This window comes from Limanda limanda, chromosome 17 (genome assembly GCF_963576545.1).
Source record: "Limanda limanda chromosome 17, fLimLim1.1, whole genome shotgun sequence".
Taxonomy (NCBI): Eukaryota; Metazoa; Chordata; class Actinopteri; order Pleuronectiformes; family Pleuronectidae; genus Limanda; species Limanda limanda.
Window position 1 is genome coordinate 23872105 of NC_083652.1, and position 22800 is coordinate 23894904.

At 44.7% G+C, this 22800-nt stretch overlaps 2 protein-coding genes across 3 annotated transcripts; one reads left to right on the forward strand and one right to left on the reverse strand.

Moving 5' to 3' along the window:
- The first annotated feature begins 1605 nt into the window (after positions 1 to 1605).
- tecra (trans-2,3-enoyl-CoA reductase a) lies at positions 1606 to 7076 on the forward strand. Its single transcript, XM_061089480.1, has 11 exons — positions 1606 to 1773; positions 3077 to 3128; positions 3205 to 3249; positions 3349 to 3452; positions 5059 to 5174; positions 5416 to 5521; positions 5875 to 5947; positions 6037 to 6080; positions 6177 to 6234; positions 6310 to 6398; positions 6903 to 7076. The coding sequence occupies exons 1-11, from the start codon at positions 1606 to 1608 to the stop codon at positions 7074 to 7076; spliced, it is 1029 nt and encodes a 342-aa protein (XP_060945463.1).
- Positions 7077 to 8176: 1100 nt separating this feature from the next.
- samd1a (sterile alpha motif domain containing 1a) lies at positions 8177 to 19457 on the reverse strand. Of its 2 annotated transcripts, none has more exons than XM_061089477.1 (7): positions 18870 to 19457; positions 13486 to 13846; positions 12263 to 12396; positions 12092 to 12152; positions 10600 to 10681; positions 10201 to 10315; positions 8177 to 9491 (listed from the first exon to the last, which is right to left on the reverse strand). In XM_061089477.1, the coding sequence occupies exons 1-7, from the start codon at positions 19287 to 19289 to the stop codon at positions 9345 to 9347; spliced, it is 1320 nt and encodes a 439-aa protein (XP_060945460.1). In that variant the 5' UTR covers positions 19290 to 19457; the 3' UTR covers positions 8177 to 9344. The 2 variants fall into 2 exon arrangements, with proteins under 2 accessions (XP_060945460.1, XP_060945459.1); XM_061089476.1 differs by having other exon boundaries at positions 12263 to 12399.
- Positions 19458 to 22800: the final 3343 nt, after the last annotated feature.

Below are 22800 nucleotides of genomic sequence, written 5' to 3' on the forward strand. Positions count from 1 at the left end.
ATAAATGTCTACATCCATGGAGGTTTACTGGACATTTTATTAGAAACATCTTTCAGTATAAAGCAACAGCAGCCTACAAAATGACCAAAATCACCCATGGGACGCTTGATCACTGGCAGTGGAGTGTTCTATAGCGCCCCCCAGAGGGCACAAGTTGAAATACAGTATGTCCAGAGTGAGTGTGGTCAATCCGAGCCTATGTCCTGACTCGGGACATTAACTACAGACTGTAAAACCACATCAAATCACAAGCTCTGTGAATCACAAAAAGTTGCATAAGGATACTCATAGAGCTCATATATTTATATTGGAATGTTTAGTTGTGTGAGTGTTGACCTGCTGCAGTCACAGAAAGGAAAATATTACATTTCTCTATTTTTCCTAAAGCCACCTTCACATAAATTAAATGTAAACGTAAAACAAATGTGACACCGAGGATCGCTGAGCCCGTGGAGCAGCCTGTCACAGCATTCCTCACATGTCAGACCCAAGTGATACGACCTTGTAGAAAAGAGGCTGGTGCAGTTCAGCATATGTTAGAAATATGTTTCCACATGCATCTCATCGTTTCCGGCCATTAGTATCGAAATTATTAGTGTTAACAGAAGTGTTTCTATCATATAAGACTGAGGGAAATAAAGATCCAGGGCTGCAAACAGTTATAGCACCGCTCGCTGCTGGCTGGGACTCCTGGTTATTAATAGACCATAGAATATAGATATGCAGTTGGCTATGTGCAATGATTCAGTTTGACCCTGCGTGATGAAAGGCGTCTCTGATCTTCTCCCAATCAACATTTTCTAAACCCCGCCTCCCGCCACAAAAAATCCATTGGAAGCCGTGATGTTGGAAGCAGTTTTTTGGCTCCTTCTAAACCTTGACCCACACATGTAGGAGACCCCGAAATAAACATGTTTGTCTTTTTGTGTCCTGGAGGTCAGGAGGAGAAAAGCATACCAGGCTCACAGGTGGTCAGAGGAAAGAGGGGGGGGGTGTGTGTGTGTGCATGGTGTTGGCATGTGGAGGTCTTTTCATCCCGTGGATCAGGCTTTTAATGGGGCTCCACCTCTGTGTATCCAGGCGAGGAGCAGGGGGAAAGCGGAGTTGTGTCTTGTGGGTCTGATGAGAGCACGCTGGCATTCGACACTGGGCACGGCTGGAGGCCGACATGGTTTCCCAAGGTTACCAGGCCTCCGCAGAGCAAATCAGGCAACTTATATATAGCCTTGTAGATGGCGCTCTTTGGATTATGTCTTAGGGCTCTCCGGTTTCGTCTTCGGTGCGTTTTGTTGCCTGGGGGGGGCTGGGTGTGCGGCCAGGGGGGGTTGTGGATCATGAAGAGCCAGCTATTCAGGTGAGGAGCAGGTTCACTTCATGCTTTCGGACCACCTCTCCTCACTCGCTTCATAATATACTGGGGGAAAGAAAAGTTGTTTGTGGTCTCACACACGTCACTCTTCCTCTGGAGCTATTCCGAGAAGTCACCGAAGAAGACGGACTTCGGTTGGACTGGCAGGTCTGTGCAGAGGGAGAGCTGGGAGACGTGAGGGGACGCCATCACAGACGCGTTTGAAAGGCTGCTGAGGTTTGGGATCCGACCTCATCATGGATGTACTCGCCTTGGAGGCAAAGAAAGACACGGGAGCAGATTCCGATAAGAAGTCCACACCGAGGCCCAAACCCAAACCTCCCAAAAAGGCCAAAAGGACAGTTTACTTTGAGGTGGAGATTGTGGACTTGAAGACCAAGGAGAAACTCCTACTGCTGGATAAGGTGAGCGCCACCATGACGACGGGTCTCTGATTACACCCGGCTTTTTATATTTGAGCACAATGATTTTGCAGGACTAAAAATAACCTCTGATCGCAGCTATTTAGGTCATTTTTTCAAATGCGTCAGATTTGATCACCTATCAGTGATTTCTGTTTCATTTATTTCTTTATTTAAACCGTCACACGTCTCTGTGCTAAAAGCAGCACGGCCGAGACTGTGAATCCTCTCCGGTGGCGTAAGAGGAGCCGTGTTTGTTTCAGCTCAAGAACCACAGAGTCATCACTGTGAGCAGACGGGTAATTTGAAAGATAATCATCTGCTTCACAGGCGGCCTGGTCAAGTGCAGCCGTTATCAGTCAGGTTGTTGTATTGAGCCGGGGTTGAAGTTAAGAGGTGAGAATTCCCTCTTCAACCAGGCTGGAATCTGTGTGTTTAGAGCAGCTTGTGTAGATGTGCAGAGTCGCATCAACAACAAGGGAACACTTTGCAAAAGAAAACGGCAAAATGCAAATCTGACAAGATCCAAAAGAAATACCCATATCCGTAGTAAATACAGAAACACTCCATGACTGTATTTTTCAGTTCTCAGTATCTTATATGCAGTGGTGGGAAGTAACGAAGTAGAAATACTTTGTTACTGTACTTAAGTAGATTTTTCACATATCTGTACATTACTTGAGTACTTCTTTTCCTGACGAATTTTTACTTTTACTCGTTACATTTGAGCACAAATATGTGAACTTTCTACTTCTTACATTCTCAAACTGGCTCGTTACTTGAGCAGCGGAGGTTGGCGCAGCTCTCTCTCTCTCTCTCTCTCTCTCTCTCTCTCTCTCTCTCTCTCTCTCTCTCTCTCTCTCTCTCATCTAGGGTTCAAAATTTGTAAAATTATACATTATATACATTATATTCATATTGTTGTTATAATTTTTCAGTCAGTTGAGATAAATCTTGAGGAGAAACATGTTGGGTTGTTTTGTGTCTGTATAGACCTACTATAAAAAGCACTTTGCATTTTTTATTTTGGTACTTGTACTTTTACTTTTGATACTTAAGTACATTTCAACACCAGATACTTTTGATACTTAAGTACTTTTAATATGAGCTACTTTAAGACTTTTATTCAAGTCATTTTCTGATGGGTGACTTCTACTTTTACCAAAGTCACTCTCAGGTAAGATATCTGTACTTTTACTCAAGTATGGCTTTCAAGTACTTTATACACCACTGCTTATATGTCTTTTGTATTTGGCAGTCCGCTCACTAATGCCTCTGATAGATTCTCGGTGGGTTCTTGTTGCAGGTGGAGCCGACTGCCACTATCTTGGATATTAAAGCCTTGTTCCACAAATCGTGTAAGTTTAATAAATGAAGATGTTTCATGTGGCTGGCTTTGGTTTACATTCGATAACAATCTCTCCATTTCCACAGATCAAAAGTGGTATCCCGCCAGACAATCTCTGCGTCTGGATCCAAGTACGTCTGCTTTGTCCCAATAATCTCCACAGATTTGTCCGACTCTGTGGAACAACATGTAATCTGATGGTGTCCGCTCTCCTCTGTCCCGTTTCTCAGAGGCCAGGTGTCTCAGGGATGAGGACGTTCTGCAGACGCTTCCTGTGGGAACCACCGCCAGCTTCTACTTCAGTGACCTGGGACCCCAGCTCACATGGGGAACTGTGAGTGCATCATCAGGAAGGGTTGCATGTGTTAGCTGGTGCTTGACTTCACTGTGAGCTGTGGGTCACTATATGATGTGTTTTTATTTGATTTGATTTATGCCTACCTTCATTGGGTATTGATTCATAAGAAATGAACTGGTCCTTGCCAAGGTTTGAGTATGGTAATTCAGTTTGTTGCTGAGTCCAAGGATGCTTTGAGATCTAATCCTCGGAATATCAATGTTAGTGCTTCAAGAAAAACCATGCTCGCTTTTTCATGTTCGGTTCCCGGGGAGGACTTGGCTTCGACAAACTAGCGCTGGAATGCAGCGGCCTGCTTTTCAAATTGGTTTGCAAAGCACAATTCTTTCTCTCTCAGTGGATTACGAGCAAAACCACTGGTTTGGTCTGTTAAAATTCTTGCATTTTCAATTCAAGCACACTCTTCTCTGCCTTGAATACAAATATCAGTGCCCAGTGACAGATAGCGGTGCTCTGCTGTGGTTCGTCTTTCACTCACCTCTCCCTGTGCCCGTCCTGTGTCCTAGGAAATATAATCCTGTGGCCCCATTTCTCCCAAAGGTGTTTATCCCCATGACCTCTCACCTGCCTCTCACTGCACCTCTTTGCTCTCTCTTGCCCACACACGCTGTACATTCCCTGTCTTTACCAGTCCCACTGACACACCCCCCCCCAGCAGCCTGCCAGGCGTCCGGGGGTCCGGCTGCGATGCCAGTGGGTGACGGGTGGTGCCCCAGACCACCGGTAGCTGCTGGTCGGGCACGCTGAGCCAGGGCTCTGGGTAACTTGCTGATTCAGGGATCGACTTCCCTGTCAGCTTTGCAGCTCCTACTGATCGTATAATTTGTGGAAAGCTGGTATTACAAGGTGCTCTAGCCTCTTATTTGCTCTGTGGGAACATGTCAAATACTATTATTGCTGCACTGAAGGGTTTGCCAGTGCTGAGGAGAAGTAGTTGGACTGTTTTTGCCTTGAGGTGCACTTGACAAGTTGGGTTGAGAGCTGCTGGTGTAAGTTACAGGTTCTCCCTTTAGCAAGGAGTGTAGACTGGCAAAGTGCGGCTCTGACAAGGAGAAATGATTTACTGGTTCGTGTGGACAGGAGTTAGCACTGTCGCCTCACAGCAAGAAGCTTCTTTGTTTGATTCCCTTTTCAACCAGTGGAACTGCATATTCTCTCTGTGTCTGCATGAGTTTTCTCCGGAGTTTTCTCCCACAGTCCAAATACAAACAGTTAATTGGAGAGTGAACAGTATAGATCACTAGAAAGGCAGAGTTCAATTCACTATATCCTTAAAATGTTTGATTGTTTTAATGAAAAACCATTAAATTACTCTGAGAAATCTGTGAACAATTTTGAAACCACCCCAAAAAGAAAGTGCAAAAAACAAAGTGGTTTAAGTCTCATCCTTTTGCGGTTTGGCTTTTTTTTGGTGGTTTACTGTAGGAACTCAAACACAGTTAAAGTTAGATGTGAATGTGAATGTGACTATGTAACCTATGTAACCTATGAAGTGACACAGATAAAACATGGATGATAAACATATGTTCTCCTACAGAAACAAACCTTTAGAGCTAATGTGTTTTCTGTCTCTTCTCTGCAGGTCTTCCTGGCCGAGTGCGTGGGTCCACTGATCATCTACCTGATGTTCTACTTCCGTCTCCCCTTCATCTACTCCCCCAAATATGACTTCACCAGCAGCAAGTTGTGGGTCGTACAGTGAGTGTCGTGTTGTAACGGATCTGTCTGGTTGCTGCTGCAGTGTGTCTCTGCACAGATGCCCCCCCGCCCAACATGGCAAACAGTTGTGGAGCAAATTACAATGTTGACACTGAGTCAGGGCCGAGTATAGATGACTGCAGGTGGACGATGTATAAATCACTGCTCAACATTGGACTGACTGTGTGTGTGTGTGTGTGTGTGTGTGTGTGTGTGTGTGTGTGTGTGTGTCCTGTTGCAGCTTGGCCTCCATGTGTCACTCCCTCCACTACGTCAAAAGGATTTTGGAGACGCTGTTCGTCCATCGTATCTCCCACGGGACCATGCCTCTCAGGAACATATTCAAGGTGAGCGTGTTGCAAACTCTGAACTTGGATATTCAGAATCAGAATCAGAATCAGAAGTATTTTATTGCCAAGTACGTTCACACATACAAGGAATTTGCTCTGGTAATTGGTGCAAACAATGAACATAGAAACATAAAAACACAATAAATACAACATGCATAGGAGAGCAATAAAAAATAGGAAACCAGAATATATTTACTCACTGTTTCCTTCTTATTTACTCACTTTTTACCAATATTTATACAAAGTAACAAGCTTTAACTCTGTGTTCTTGTCCTTGGAAAATCAACCATATGCGAAGCCGCTGCCTCACCCTGACACTTTAACTTATTATAGCTCCCTTTCTATTCCAGAACTGTGGCTATTACTGGTGCACTGCAGCTTGGATGGCGTACTACATTAACCACCCTCTCTACACGCCTCCCTGTAAGTGCTGAACTCTGCGACTCTCACTTGAACTCATCATCGTCGTGGTCGAATCCAACTTGATCTTTGTTTGTGTGAAACATCAACAGATTACGGGCAGCAGCAGATGAATGCAGGACTCTATATTTTCTTGGTGAGTTCTCACATGTAGAAGATGCATCTTTCTGGCTCAGGAAAAAATCATCTTCCAGATAAATTTGAGTTTCATCGATGTTCATCTTTCACGCAGGTCTGTCAACTGGGGAATCTTTCCATCCACATTGCACTGCGTAACCTCAAAATTACAGGTGAGCATTTGGTGCCACTGATATAATGATGTTCAATTCAGGGCAAAGGAAACAATTAATCTGTGTTTCCCTCAGGTTCAAAATCCAAGAAGATTCCTTATCCAACGAAAAATCCGTTCACGTGGATCTTCTGGCTCATTTCGTGTCCGAATTACACGTACGAGGTGAGTAGATCAACAAATCCACTCAGACAAATGTGATTTAAAAATATATAATGTATAAATCTTCAATAAGAATGAATTTCGTAAATAATATGTAAAACAAAAGATTTAAAATTTAAAAAAATGTTCTATGAATTTTGTATCTTTTTACATGAATAACACATTTATAAAATCTTTATAATTACAAACCTGTGTATATTAAAGATGTTATTTAAATGACATGTTACATTGCTATTTCATGTCATTTGTTTTGCGTTAAATTATTAGAGCCAACGATAAATGACTAAAGACTGTATCCACAACCCCAGCAGCCGATACTGTGTTTTATATGCTTGTAATACATGATGCTGCCATCTACTGGTTACACCCTGCACTGTTACCATGAATCTCAATGCTCTGTGTGTGTGTGTGTGTGTGTGTGTGTGTGTGTGTGTGTGTGTGTGTGTGTGTGTGTGTGTGTGTGTGTGTGTGTGTGTGTGTGTGTGTGTGTGAACTCCTTGCTCACAGCTGGGCTCCTGGATCGGCTTCACAGTGATGACCCAGTGTGTGCCTGTGGCCTTCTTCACTCTGGTGGCCTTCATCCAGATGACCGTGTGGGCCAAAGGAAAACACCGCGGCTACTTGAAGGAGTTCAGAGATTATCCAACCCTGCGCTCGTCCATCCTCCCATTCATCCTGTAGAGCCAGAGGACACAAAGGTCGCCACACCCCCCCCAGCTCCTCCCTGACTGGGTCCTTGTTGTGGCCCTCCTCCGTCCACTCGGATGTCAGACTGTGTCCTGAGGTGAACGGCGTGGAAACATCATGATCACAGGAACCTCATGAAACGTGTCCATCCACTACACGGAGTGGCAGTGACAGACTGGTGGTGAATGCAGGACTGTTACTGGCAAAGGAAGGAAATACAGAACAGTCTTAATTTAATGTATGTGAATTTGAAGACAGAGATGAAGACTTATCCTTTTTATTTTGCTACTTTGATGAGTTGTGAAATATGTGATGGAGAGTTTTGTTTGCATTATGTTCGTCGCTGTCCGCAGTCCAATCAGTGAAGTTTCCCACGGAGCTGGGAAACAAAGGGACTAATCTGCATTGTCAAACTCGTTTGCAGCCTGGAGCTGACGACTGTGTGGCCTCACGCAGCTCAGCACTGATCCCACAGATCACACTGACCTACACATTATTTTACTGCCCTTAGATCTGGATTAGAACTTGTATTCCGACTCCAGGGTTTTTCACTGTGGCTTTACTTCAGTCTGTACATGAGCATGAGTGCATTTCTGGCAAAGGAAAAGTAACAGAGAGAACAACACTGTTCATAGCGTGCACAGACACGTCCGCACAAAAATACACCTCAGTCCCACTCACACAGGACAACTACATTGCAAAAGCTGAAAAGCTGAAAAAGCAAAAAGACCACGTTCCACTCATCAAACTTTTATCAGTGTGTTACGTGCATTTTTCGTGGAGCCTGGTTTTTCCAACCGATTATTGTTTTGTACTTATCTGACAATTTGTGCAGGGTTAAATTCATATACAGGATATTGGGAAAAGTTCATTCAAAATCCAAAAGATAAAGCTGTTGTAACCTATTTAAATTCCACAGAAGGCTGCATCAGCTGAGCCTCCTTAATAAATGAGAGTTTTGGTTGATATTGAAAATAGTCCTGCTGTGATTTGAATCTGAGAGGGAACTGTTGAGCAGAAATGTTATCTGCGGTGGAAGTTTTGTTTACAATATTGATCGACTGAAAGGGCCATCAGACAAAAAACAAGACGTCTGAACAGAGAGACACTTTATTTGAGACTCTGGAAGAGGTTTCAATGTTACAGACAAAAGAAATGAGACGAGATACTTGGGAGATGTTGACGACATCAAATGGAATGTTACAATTCAAGTGGCTGGCTTTGATTAAACCACAAAGAGACGATGGATAAGTTACACATGGATGAAAACACAAAATAATATTGCATTTGATCAAGAAATCTGCAGGTGCCGAGCAACTGTATTTAATTCAAAACAATAACTCAGTATTACAATGACATTTCCCGCAGGTTTATTACTTAAGTTTGCTTATGTATAAAAGCTAATTTTATTAGGCAGCACATCGACTGGTCACAGCTTTCTGAAATTGTTCCCAGAATGCAGCTGTATTAAGTTGGACCACATTAATTTATATATAATAAGATAAAACAAGAAACATATTGCCTTGCCAGCAAGTAGTAGTATATCATCTTGGTTATACCACAAAGACGATATCCAGCATCAGCAGCAATATAAGTCAGGAATCAGACTGTTGACTTGTGATGCAGATATGTAGATTGTCTGACTTCCCCCAGCACTTTGATTACATTTAAATTATTTCAACACATGAAGAAAAGAAAACGCACAACAGATGTGCTTTGTGTTGATCTGTGTGACTTACAAACCTTTCCTGGACTGTCAGAAGGTAACGTGAAAGACAGAGGGAGGACACAGGGGAGAAATCTCCGACCTGCAAACAAACCAACCGGTTCTTCTGGACCCAAAACCACGACAACACTTTGCTACAGCGTTCTTGTGTGTGTGAGTACATCAGCCCACAGGTGGTGCACTTGGTGCAAGGTTGAGTGCTCTTCACCGGCTGCATCACCCATCTCTTACTCCTGCAGGACGATCCTTGATAAATCAAACTCTGATCGCAGCAGTCTATTGCCTTCACACTGTCCTCACACGGGTGAAATGGCAACTATTTGAAAACCAAAGACCATAATGAGAGGTAGGATGACTGTCTTTCAGTTTCTGGTCATTCTCACAGTGAAAGTTCATTCCACCGCAGCCTTTCTCTCCCCGCTCACCCTCTACATATACTGTATATGAAGGTGGGTGTCAGGATCCAGATGGGAGAGGGCACCGCATGCATGTGTGGGTCAATGCAGCATCGTCTGTCCGCCGTGTGAACCGACCCTTCAGAGGTCTTCGAATTCCAGGAAGTGGGTTCTCTGCAGCACCTTCACGTGGCGCTCGTAGATTTTGAGGGCGGGGCCGAGACGGATGGACAAACCGGTCAACACATCACTGCGCTGCATGAGGAGAAGAGACTTCCCATCGATTTCCTGTTGGTGAGAGAAAAAGAACATGCTCTCAGTTTGAATCAGCCTTGGGTCTCGAGAGCTCTGTGCTGAATGCTTTATTTCTGTTAAAGAACATTTTGTATGAAGTTAAATCATGTTTAAAAATGTGTACTTTGTACTTCAAGAGAGAAGTCTGGGTATATTCCCAATCATTTGAAGAATGAGGCCAAGACCATGCAGCTAAATACTGGTCCCAACTTGCAGTGAACTACATGTGGACAGTGCAACACACTTCTTATTAACTGCCGCTCAAAACACTTAAAGGGATAGTTCACTGCAAAATGAAATGTGATCCATGCTCCAAAGGGCTCCAGAGGAGGATATCAGGCTTTTAGGCTAAAGACATTGTTGAAATGACTCTGTTTCCACTCGCATTTGAATGTCAGGGTTGATCACAGGAGCAGCAGAAAATAATCTTATATTCTTTTCTGTTGTTTTCTTTTGCCTTTGAAGAATCGGTCGCATTTACTTCAATTGTATTGGATTTGGCTGCAACACTGTTTACACTTGAGACTCGCACATGGTTTCATGGACTCAAACACTTTACCCACCCCCCATCTGCACAGTGGTGAGTAGATAATGAGGGAATTTTCATTTTTGGGTGAACTATCCCTTTAAGGTGATGGAATGCAAGTTTGGCTTTCAGTGCACGTGTGGCGCCCTCTGTGGCAGCTTGTGGTGGTGCACGTACCTGTGTCCGAAAGGCCAGCGCCTGCTCTGGAAAGCCGGCTGAAGAGAAGTAAGTGGCCACATCTGTCACGGTCCACTGCAACAGGTTCTGGCTCATCTTCTCCTTCTTCACAGAGCTGGATGAAGAGAATAAAAAGAGTCAGAAACAATGACCACACAACAACGCTATTTCCCACTTTAGTATTTTAAAGCCTTTATGTGGCCTCGTGAATAGTTAACTGTATTTTTAAAGTGTTGCCCCTCAGAAATAAGCACTATCAATGCACAATGGATGCGTTATTTAAAAAAGAAAGGTTGGACAAAGGTTAATAAAGGTGTGTAAATCCATTTTTAGAAGGAGAGTAGACATTATCTGATTTAGTGGATAAAGTAAAGACCTATTTCAATAAAAGATACTCACATTTCTTCGCCTTTACCACCGTTCAGAAGACCATCTTCAGTTGCTGCAAAGAGTGATATATCTATCTTCTTTTTAAATGTACCTGTAACCAAAAGGGAATCAAATTACAATCATTTTCTGTCTCAGACCACAACAGTTGACCATCTATGTTGTATATCTTACTATATCCACATAGAAAACATGCAATGAATGGCCACAGTATCTATCTTAAGGCCCAAGTTAACATGACTCACTATGGAAGGCTCTCTGTAATATGTGCTCAAACTCTTTCTAATTGAATGTGGAAAATAAATTCAATATAATGTTCAACTTTATATTCTTGACATCCACCGGTGTGATGTCGAACAAACAGCAGCAGAGTGGATAGATAGAATGGAAATGATGCTTTTCCATGGTGGTAGTTTGCCACACTAAGGCCTCTGCTGTCATGGTACACTTTGTTTTTCTATTAGACTTAGTTCACGGCTCAATACAGTGAGGGTCCAGTGAATGGGAGCAGATGCAGCACCCTTACTAAACCAGGCTGCTCTCACAGGCTGCTGGCAGGACTGAGTGTAGTTTCCCTGAGAGGAAAACCCAAGAAATGACGTGTCACATGAAGGCAAAGACATGGGAAATGCCATCACAGGTTAAGTTCACGGTGACATGGTATTCGTGCAGAGATAAAATACTTGGGTTGTGTTTTTTTTAATGTCATGTCAATAACCACTTTATCTACATTAACACTATCATGGCACATTTCAAATTTCCAATAAAGAGGCGCTAGTAAACAACACAACACACTGTGTGTACACAATGGACTGTACATACAGATGGACTTTGCCTCACCACTTCTTGTCCAGTAATGAAAGCAAAATAACACTCGAACCGACATCAATGTGATAAGAACTGCGCTAAATGACAGGGAACATATTTGAGAAAAATGTATTTGGTGTAAATTCTGACTTCAGTTTGGTTCCTGGCCCCATCGACTAACATGGAGGAGGCATGACCTATACTGACACCAGCCACCAGGGGGCAATCGAGAAATTTTGGCCTCACTTTAGGGCGCCATACATCTTCAGATGCAGCAAGAAACGTCTTTATACTGACATTTTTTATTTTAACTCTCTGCAGCTATGTTTTTAAGTGGCCATTCTTGATTAAAAATTAATATGCATCAACTTCAAAACTTCCTGAAGCTTCTGCCATTAACGGAGCAGGCAGTGAGCATGTTTAACAGTCAGAGGGAGGGAGCACTACCTGGACGGAGGAACAAGTTCGTCAAACATTTAAAAAATCTTCAGCGCGCCTGGAGGCGAGAGCTTGTAAGGACAGACAGAAAACAACTAGAACGGTGTGAGCCTGTTATTAGTTAACGCCCCTTACGTGTTTGTGTGGCGATTGACAAAACAGTTTCCATAATGAGAGAGCAGTGGAGTGATCTATGTTTCCTCTCACACAGGCTTCACAGCAGCTTTAACAAATAACAATGCAGAACTCGTTAACTCACAGTTGTCGGACGGCAGCGACAGTGTCTGCGGTCGTCCGTCGGAAACATTCCTGCTCTCGTCCTGTCGGCAAAACCAAACCCAACAAAACAGATGAAACATGAACATGTCGGGTGGAAAGCAGAGACACAGGAGTTGTTATATGTCACAGAAGAGAATAAAAGGCCAATTACCAGTCGTGCTGCATAGTCTGGAACCAACTGGTCGGACAAAGGGCTGCTGTCCTCCACCTTTCCTCCATCTTCTTTCTTCACGTTGTTCTTTAAAGCACAGGTCGTTACCGAGGGGACCGCTGGCTTCAAGGCTGCTTCTAACACAGAGGGAACAATCAGCATCACACACTAGTCTCCTCCGTACTGTCCACACGTACTGTATTTACCTGAACTATTCATTTGATCATTGATAAAACAAGTGCATTTTTAAGGTTGTCCATTAAAACTCAATAGCTGCTCCAAATAACTAGGGGTGGGGGGAAAATCGATTCAGTTACAAATCTCGATTCTTGTGAATGACAAATTTAAATCACCATGCTGCCTCCCATTTAAAAAAAAAAAAATTTTTTTAAAAACATATTTATTGGTTTATACCTGGGGGGATATATGGGGGGAGCAACATCACCCCAGAGCATGTTGACCAGCTCTTGTTTTTGCACAAGAATCTAAACACACCCAAGCACTAGCTTTGTATCGCCTACATGCAAACAACAATAGCCTACTTTTTGTTTATTTCAAAGTTTATATTTGAAGTAAACTTTTATTCATTCTATTTAATTTACCTTTTATTTATTGTTTAAAAGTAGCCTAAGTGGCATACACTTCTTAATCTGTCAGTTTGTGTGCAGTTGACAGGGGCTATACAATAATAGGGAACATTTTTATTTATTTTCTCTATTGGCTGCCCAGCAGTCATTAAGTTAATGTTAATATTTGAAATAAAACTTGTAAAGCTGAAGTGAATTTGACTGTGATGTATTTGAAGGAATGATTCAACATTTTTCCATGGTCCAGTATTTGAAAAAAAAAAAAACCAAAAGAAATCCCCGGAAATCGTAATATGGAATCGCAACACTTACAGAATCACAATACATATCGTATCGCCACCTAAGTATCGTGATAGTATCGTATCGGGAGGTCCCTGCTGATTCCCGTCCCTACAGATAACCCAGTGAATCACTTCTAGCTGCAGGAGGTATATTGCTAAGAGTGTTTCCTCCTGCAGCTCCTGGACTACAAGTCATTTTCTACTGTCAACAACCGTGTCCCCCTGCGATTAATCATCCAGACAGTAAAACACTTCCATCCCTTTTTTGATTACCAGTGCAAAACTATTCACACAATATCAGAGAGCTCCATGATTCCGGGTGTGCGTCTCCGCCTGTGTGTAGCAGTGTGAATACCTTTGTCTCTCTGCATTCCTGGGTGCTGGCGCTCCGCTGGGCAGACGGCAGAATCACAAGCCCAGTCATTGTGTGGGAGGGCCCTGGGGCTGGGGGGGGGCAAGGAGCTGGGCCTCTCACCAGCCTTCTGGAGAGAGAGAGAGTCCGGGGCCGAGCCAGGGCCGGAGCCGAGGCCGGGGCCGGGCCGGGCGCCAGAGGGGGAGCAGGGGGCGGAGAAGGCTCGCACGGCGCTACAGTGCACCGCGGCGTCCTCATGCGTGCGGCCAGGGGGGGGGGGCCTGCCCTGCCCGTCCTGGCTGTCATCAGCCCCCCCCTCCTCCTCTGCATTACTGTCTGTGTCCATAGCCAGAGAGGTGTCAGCCTGCACAAACACACACACACACAGGCATATAGTCAGTTTACATCCTTTTGCATTTTAACGCAACAGTCTCTACAAATAAACTGCATGATGGGATATGATTATATATAGATATGATTATATGATATGTAAAACATCCCGGGGGGGGGGGCAGAGTTCAAACAAGCAAACACAAGAAGGTCCTGACAGGCTGAGGGATCACTAGAGACTCAGCTTGATGGAGGAGATGAAGTTCATTATGAGACACACACTTGCACCGTGTGAGCCTGGTTGTTGTCCTCACTAGGGTTGCAAAGGGGCGGAAAGTTCCCGGTACATTTCCGGAAACTTTCCATGGGAAGTTTAGCTCAGGAATTTTGGGAATTTAAAAAAAAAAAAAAAAAGGCAAATTAAATGCTGAGCAATAAAAAAATCATCCAAAACTCTATTTTAAAGATGTATGGAACGTTGAGTTTCAACCCTCCACTGTGCATTCTTAATAGCCTGGGTGCCAGACGAACTTAGCCCCGCCCACAACATTTTTGGTCGGGAAGTTTGGTCTGGAGAAACTATGCTCCGAACAGAAGCTGTTCGGACCAATCACATTGTCAGGGCGGGCTTTATACGATGATGGACAGATGATCAACCATAGATATGTGATCAGCAGTTACGTAATCAACTACGTCATCAAACAGCGCTCGGGTTGACTCTGTTTTCCACAAACATGGCTGCCGCTGGAGAGCTGAGATGTGTAGATGCGATTGAGTCTGTTTTAGAAGACATCGATAGCGCATTAATTTTGAAAGAGGAAAAGAGAAACGCGATCAAGGCATGGCGATGCAACTGTGGACATTATTTTTTCATCGATAAAACTATTGCATGTCCGCTATGTGGCAGGAGGGTTCCCTGAACGCAGCACAGCGAGGATGTTAGCAGCTGGAGGCAGCAGCCCGGAGCTAAAGGCCAATTTATGCTTGAGCGTATTTTGTAAAACGGACAGATAAGACCGCCCTATCCGTCGTGAAACGCCCTCTCCGAGCGCTTCGGACAGCTTTTCGTACAGGTCTGATTTTTCTAACTTCTCCGTGTTGTGTCGGAGAGCCCGCGGACATCTCTTGGCTGTGATTGGTCCGCGAACGACATCATTTCCGTATGTCGTCATTTCCGTACGACGTCATTTCTGTTCGACGTCATTTCCGGACCTGTAACTTCCTGATTCACAATAAATACATACACAACTACGATTCTACGATTAATGTGACGTGTGTGTTAAGCCAGCGGAGTTGTCCGGCTGACGGTGGCTCGTTCGAGCACTGAGGGCATGTGTGCACGGTCACAGACGGTTATAACGAGCTTTCAAAACGGCGCTAGCAGGCTAGGCTAGCGGGCTAGGCTAGCCACCATGCTAACTGCGGTGGTAACAGTGCATAACCCCGCCGTCACGACTTTAATTCCACTTCTATCATGACACTGTTTCTATAATACCGTCAGGTTAGAAGCAAACACTGGGTAGTAGTAGTTAGTGTCGGGAGTCCCTGCTGACTGTGTGTGGAAGCTGGGGGGGAGCTAGCTCCGTGTAGCTTCTAGCTACATGTAGCCTCAAGCAGATTCAAGCTGTGGAATCAGCAACACAGTTCGGAAACAAGACCGGGGAACCGCTGCGCTAAGAAACGATTACATCAGCATCTTGACCCGCTGGGTGTCACTTTATTTAGTTCTGTTAGTTGCCATGGTTCAGTGTGTGGGAGGAGCTAACATGTCAACAGAGACACGTGGACTTCTTCTTCCCAAATGGGGTAGGCTTCTCTGAGCTCGTCTTCTGTTGCGCCACCTATGGGTTTGGCGGTGAATTTTTTCCGACGTAGAGTGTCGGAGAAGTAAAAATCAAAAAGACTCTTTGCCCCCCCGCTGAGACCTCTCCGAGAAACGGACACGTAGTAGTATATAAGAGCCTTAAGCCTCCGCTGTTCGGCTTCAAGTCCACACGGACCGTCAGTTCACGGGGAAGGGAACCTGGACAGACCCGGGTCTGGGTGAGGAGTTCCGAAAGTGATGGCGTGACAGCAACGGAACTGAGAGGTCGAGAGCCGTCAAATCGAGCTAGCTCTCAGCGGCTAGCTGCTCTCTCAGCGGGGCTGAAGAGTACAGCAGCGCTTATTTACGAGTGTAACATTGAACGGATCCTGTTTAACTGCCACAAGAGTTGTTCATCTTGTAATAAAGATCTCAATGAGGAAACACGCTGTGTTGTTTTTTATGGTAAGAGAAAGTCTTGACTGTCTGACTTAGTAAATAACTCACAATGTCGCTAAACATACGTCACATACTACGTTGCTCTGATTGGTTGAAGGTCTATCCAAGTGAGCGAAGAAGCATTTTTTTTCCTGGTTTGGTTGAAACACATAATCACAGCCCAATGGAGCAGACTCATATTCTGACTAGAATTGAGTATGACAACGTCAGGCTACATTCTTCCATCACATGCACAGATAACTCCCAGCATGCTTCACTCTACAGCAGGGCTATTGAGGCCTGCTGTAGAGTGCAGGACTAGTCAGGTAAGTTTCCATGATATTACTGGGGAAAATATATTAGCATGCTGATTGAGGATTGTTCATCTGTTCATCTAGACTATTTCCATTCATTTATCCATCAATTGTAAAATATGTTTACAGACGATTCCAGTTGTTTGGCTAACTATTTATATCTCTGGCATTGCATTAGTGTTTTTTTACAAACTTTTTTCTCATCTTATTCTACAGAACAATGCCACGTGCACTCTCTCATGTGTGGAGACATTTCACCTCATCCAATGTAGAAGGAAAGGCTGTGTACATTTGCAAATACTGTGCAAAGACCTATGTTAAGAATGACACAACGATGCAGAAGCATATAGTCAAGTGCCCAAAGTTTCCTCAGGGCTCAAATCAGCCTATGACACAACAAAATGTTTATATTTATGTCTGTATATGACAAGGTAAATACAGTTAGTAAAAATTACCCACAACATTTCCAGTTTATTCCTGTTAATTCCTGTTAATTCCCGTATATTCCGGTTAATTCCCATGGAAAGTTTCCAACTTTGAAAATTCCAGGAATTTTGCAACCCTAGACTCCTAACTGAGGAGAACGCGCTCATCCAGATGTCGCACTGTGAGCTGTGGGGGTAACTCCCCCCCCCCCCCCCCGCCGTGCACGCGCTCAGGGAAGCCCTGCCACCGCACGCGCATTCACACGCAATCAAACCTACGTGCACGCGCTCCATGTTCTCTGATCTGCAACTTGGTGAAACGCGCGGAGCCGCAACTTCCACCAGGACACGGTCACAGACACACGATGCCCCCCTCCCCCTCGCACGCACGCACGCACGACACGGGCTCCATCAGCCGCTACGCGCACGGTGCGTGCACGCGCTCAGAGGCCTCTGTGACCGTTCAAACACACGGGGGGGGGAGGAGGGGGGAGCGTTAGGGGCGGTTTCTCTTTTTTTCCCGAAATTTCCTCCAAAGTGCGCATGGAGTTTGGACCTCGCCATTGTGTCTGCGCTGTGTAACGGATCGAGCGCTCCCCCCAGCCCCCTCCTCCCCCTACTCCCCGACGCACGGACACGCGCACGAGCACGCGTCGAGTCTCGCTCACTGTGACTTTGCACCGGGTCGACGGAAAAGAGTAACGACACAAAAAACAATGAGTCCGTTATCGGACACGTCACTGCCCTCGCACTCGGGTGGAAGCTGCACCTCGAGTAAAGGAGGAGGAGGAGGAGGAGGAGAAGGAGGAGGAGAAGGTGAAGGAGGAGGTGGAGGTGGAGGTGGAGAAGAATGAGGAGGAGACGCAGAGACACGAAGTGACCGAGCGCTCCTTCTGCTTCCACACGCTACTGAGAACAAAGTCGATGTGAAGCGAACACACGCGAACAGACGCGTCGCCGTGCAGGAGCCGCGCGAACTGTTCGTCGTTTTCTCCACTTTACGATCCTGCGGTTCATCTGCTGCGAGAGGCCACGGTGGGGGGGGGGGGGGCTGCAGCGCCGAACGCGTCTGGACGTGACCGAGCTCGGTGTGCGACGTGTCCGACAATGGATGCAGGGGGGGGGGGGTTTCGACTTTATGCGCTGCGTCGCTGCGGTGAACAGACGAGACGCGCGTCGCGGGAACTTTAGCGTCGCTGCTACGCGTCCACAGCTCGGAACAGCCTGATGGGCTCTTACATTTAAAAGTCCAGACGGGGGGAGGGGGAGGAGGAGGGGGGGGGGTGGGGTGCATTTCGTCATGGACCGAAGGGATTTATAAAAAACGCGTCTGGACGTGTTTCTGGCGACATGTTCGGCTGTTCGGCCCGGGACGGCTGTTCCAAGTTACCCCCCCTGATATGTCACAAAATCACATGAAACAATCAACAACCCAACAGCGTCCCCCGCCCCCCCACCGGCGGGGTGTTTCAGACTTTTTTTTTTTTCTCTCTTCTTCTTCGCTCCCTCCCACCGCGGACGACCACGCGCGCTTCCGGTCCGAGCTCACCAAAATAAAAGCACAGTAGACGAGAGCCCCATTTTGGTGGTTGTATTTTGAAAGCACTTCCGGCCTCAAGGCGACTACTTGCACATAAACTTGACTCCTCCCACCCCCCTCCGGTCCTCCTCCCCCCCCACCCCCCCTCAGAGTTCGGGGCTCGTGAAGCGCGTTCTGAGGCTCTCGGGCTTTTATTCTCTTCTCCGCGGACCAACCGGACGATGCAAGTTTTTGTTTTTCCGTGCCCGTCGTGCAGCGCGTGCGCGTGTAGGCAAGCGCGTGCTCGCCGTGCCACGCTCGCACTTCACGCGCACCTCCGGTTAGCGCTCCCCGGCTGCGGCAGTTTTTTTTTTTTTTTTTCGGGTGCACTTGCAAAAAAAAAAAATCACTCCCCCCCCAGCCCACCCCCCCCCATCACCACTCCCCGTGTAGCAGACACACACTAACAACACACGTTGACAATGAGAGACACACGCAGCTCCACCTGTTAATGATGTGCCATGACACTGGGGGGGGGGGGGGGGTGGTCCACCTACCTCCAGGTCCTCCTCCTCGTCCGGGTCCGGGTCCTGGTCCGGGTCCTGGTCCGCGGGACCGAGCGCGCTGTCCCCGTTGCTCAGGTCCGAGAGGCTCGCGTCCTCCGCCGCCGCCGCCGCGCTGCTCCGCCGCCCCCCCCCGGCTGCGGTCCCCGCCGTCCCCGCTGTTCCGTCGTCCTTCCTGCGGCTCCTCCGCTGCACCTTGGCGGCGTTGCGGTAGGACACGGAGCCCTTGTAGTTCACTTTGAGCACCGTCTGCTCCCGGATCAGCGCCTCCAGCTCCGCGCACGTCCGCTCGGACTCGAACCCGTGGCGCCGCCGCACCATCCGGCAGATCCGCTCCAGGTCCGGCCGGGCTTTCCGCGACCGCAGCGAGTCGATGGTGTCCAGGATCCACTCCCGGTACTGGGACTCGGACATGTCTCCTCCCCGCGCCTCTCTCCCGGCTCTTCTCTTCTTCTTCTTCTCGCTCTTCTCGCTCTTCTTCACGCTCTTCTCGCTCTTCTCGCTCTTCTCGCTCTTCTTCTGGCTCTTCTGGCTCTTCTTCGGGCTCTTGTGGCTCTTCTCTCTGGTGCGTCAGGCCGTGCTCGTCGCGCTGTTTCTGGTGCGTCTCGGTCCGGAGCGGAAACCTCGGAACGGCTCCTGCCTCCTGAGCGCTTAAGGTGGAGCGACGGGTTGCAGCGAAAAGTTTCACTCGAACGTTTTTTTTTTTCTTTTTTCTTCCATTTAAGGTGGAATGCGCAGTCCTGGATGGGGGACGTGCGCGCGCACCCGGCCCCATGTGCGCTCCAATGGCTGCCGGACGAGCTCGCTTCAAAAAGTTGTTACAGCAAAAACTACCATGAACTATTGATGACGCTGCGTGCAGTGATGCTTTGATCTGTAAATCTGAAGGTTGTGTAACATCCATATGTTTTGTCAGTCGTTTTGGATTGCATTTTTTTTATTAGATTACAAATTAAAATTCAATAGCTAAAGTCCACATGCTCACAATCTCAAGCTGAAATGAATTAAGTGCACAGTGAAGGGTTCATATATGAAAGTACCAAAGTCATAAATCCAATAAAACGAATCCTGTTTTTTTTATCGTTTTAAATACACAGGCTACTTTCAATCACTATTTATATTATTCCGCATATTGGAGCCACAAATAGTAACGTATTGGTTTAAAAATCTGCAGTGATTCTGAAATGAAGGACAGGGTCTAACACCAAGTGAATATTTGCTTTTTGATGCTGTTAATGGGATTATGTTAATGAGTAGATACAGTGTGTGTTGTTAATAAGATTAGATTACATATTTGTAAACATAGCTGTATTTTATGTAGTATAAAAGTCACTAAGTGTGTCTTTGAAGTAAATATATATCTATATATGTTCTTTATATATTTTTTGGGGTAATGGTTTCAATAACGCATATTCAATATTTCAAATGACATTTCATCTTTATATAGTATATACATCAATTTTCTTAAATTGATTTACCCAATCAGTCTTTTCAATGCGATTCATTAAATTGTCAAGTAATGCATTTCCTCCTTTTATACATTTGGACATTTAATAATGAAGTGATCTTTTTGTTATCTAAATGAAAGTACAAAAGTCATAAATCCAATAAAACGAATCCTGTTTTTTTTATCGTTTTAAATACACAGGCTACTTTCAATCACTATTAATATTATTCCGCATATTAGAGCCACAAATATTCACCCAATGGTATAAAAAGCAGTCCTACTATAAACTCCAAAACACAGAATTGTAATCTGCAGTGATTCTGAAACGAAGGACAGGGTCTAACACCAAGTGAATATTTGCTTTTTGATGCTGTTAATGGGATTATGTTACAGTAGATAGTGTGTGTTGTTAATAAGATTAGATTACATATTTGTAAACATAGCTGTATTTGATGTAGTATATAAGTCACTAAGTGTGTCTTTTGAAGTAAATTTATATATGTTCTTTATATATTTTTGGGGGTAATGGTTTCAATAACGCATATTCAATATTTCAAATGACATTTCATCTGTATATTTTCTTAAATTGATTTACCCATTCAGTCTTTTCAATGCGATTCATTTATCATTAAATTGTCAAGGAATGCATTTCCTCCTTTGATATATTTGGACATTTAATAATGAAGTGATCTTTTACGTTATCTAAACTACTTTGAAACCCTCTGAAGCCGGTCCCGCCCCCTTCACATGTAACCGATGAAGCCAGGTCCTATAAGAACCAGGGTGTGGATGGAGAGAGGTGCTGAGCGCTGGCTGGTAACTGATGTCGTACTGTGACAGGATCAACACAACACAACATGAACACAACACTGCATTATTCAATCGCACCCCCCAGCCTCTTAAAACATTCACAATAACTCACAAGACGGTGAAAATACAGCATCAGTCGTCACCTACCAGAACCTGAGTTCCTCTGATGCAGTCATGACTAGGGACGGGGGGAAAATCGATTCAGTTACAAATCGCGGTTCTTGTGAATTTTAAATCGCCATGCTGCCTTCCAAATCATATTTATTGGTTTATACCGGGGGGGATATATGGGGAGGGGCAACATCGCCCCAGAGCATGTTGACCAGCTCTTGTTTTTGCACAAGAATCTAAACATACCCAAGCACTAGCTTTGTATCGCCTACATGCAAACAACAATAGCCTACTTTTTGTTTATTTCAAAGTTTATATTTTAAGTAAACTTTTATTCATTCTATTTAATTTACCTTTTATTTATTGTTTAAAAGTAGCCTAAGTGGCTTACATTTCTTAATCTGTCAGTTTGTGTGCAGTTGACAGGGGCTATACAATAATAGGGAACATTTTTATTTATTTTCTCTATTGGCTGCCCGGCAGTCATTAAGTTAATGTTAATATTTGAAATAAAACTGGTAAAGCTCTAAGTGAATTTGACTGTGTTGTATTTGAAGGTATGATTCAACATGTTTCCATGGTCCAGTATTTAAAAACCAAAATAACCAAAAGAAATCCCAGGAAATCGTAATATCAAATCGCAATACATATCGTATCGCCGGCTAAGTATCGTGATAGTATCGTATCGGGAGCTCCCTGCTGATTCCCGTCCCGAGTCATGACAGAAGCCTGAAGCTTCACTCACCTTCCTTCAGATTCTCATGTCATGGAAAAAACACTTGTTTTCACAAAATGTGCTTCACCTAATTGAGTGTGATATTGTGCAAGTTGACGTGAGAGTTTATATATAACCCAGACATATTAGTCTTAACAAGTAAAACTTTATTGGAATGATACATTTTGCAAAATATTACTTTATGTATATTTTTTTTAACATACTCATTGTGTTCTAAGGGTATCTGTCAAGTTCTCCAGAGGGTAAGATAGTTAAGACTGTCAAAGGCAAGGATATACAGTATTGTTTCCCAAAAGGTACAATAGACTACACAATCACTGTACCCAGGTCATGAGGAAAAGATTAATGTTCTGTTTTTGCTTTTTCTTTTTCTCACTTTTTTTTGAAAATACAATTAGAAAATATGAACGCAAAACATCTCAGATGTAAAAAGTGTTATGTTTGAATGAAGAGTGTGTGAAAACCTGATGAAGATCAAAGGAAAACACGGGAGAGAAACTCAGACCGAGCACAGAGCAGTTGATAGTTTTTAGCTGATAAAAAGAATTAAAGACAACTGACAGGAAGTTTTGAGTGGGGAAACACAAACAAGAAAAGAAATAAAATAACACAGCATTAAGATGGTGGCGTTGCCTTCTACCAACCAAGTCTGATTTAGTCATTAGTCAGAACATAAAGATATTACATGGGCCCTCTTCAAAGCTTTACATTATGTCTATAAAGTTTTAAAGAGTTAGCAAAAATCAATAAATAGGACATTTGAAAAAGTGTGTGGCATGTGCTTCACTAATCTGCAAAAGACTGGACGAGTTGGTTGGTGA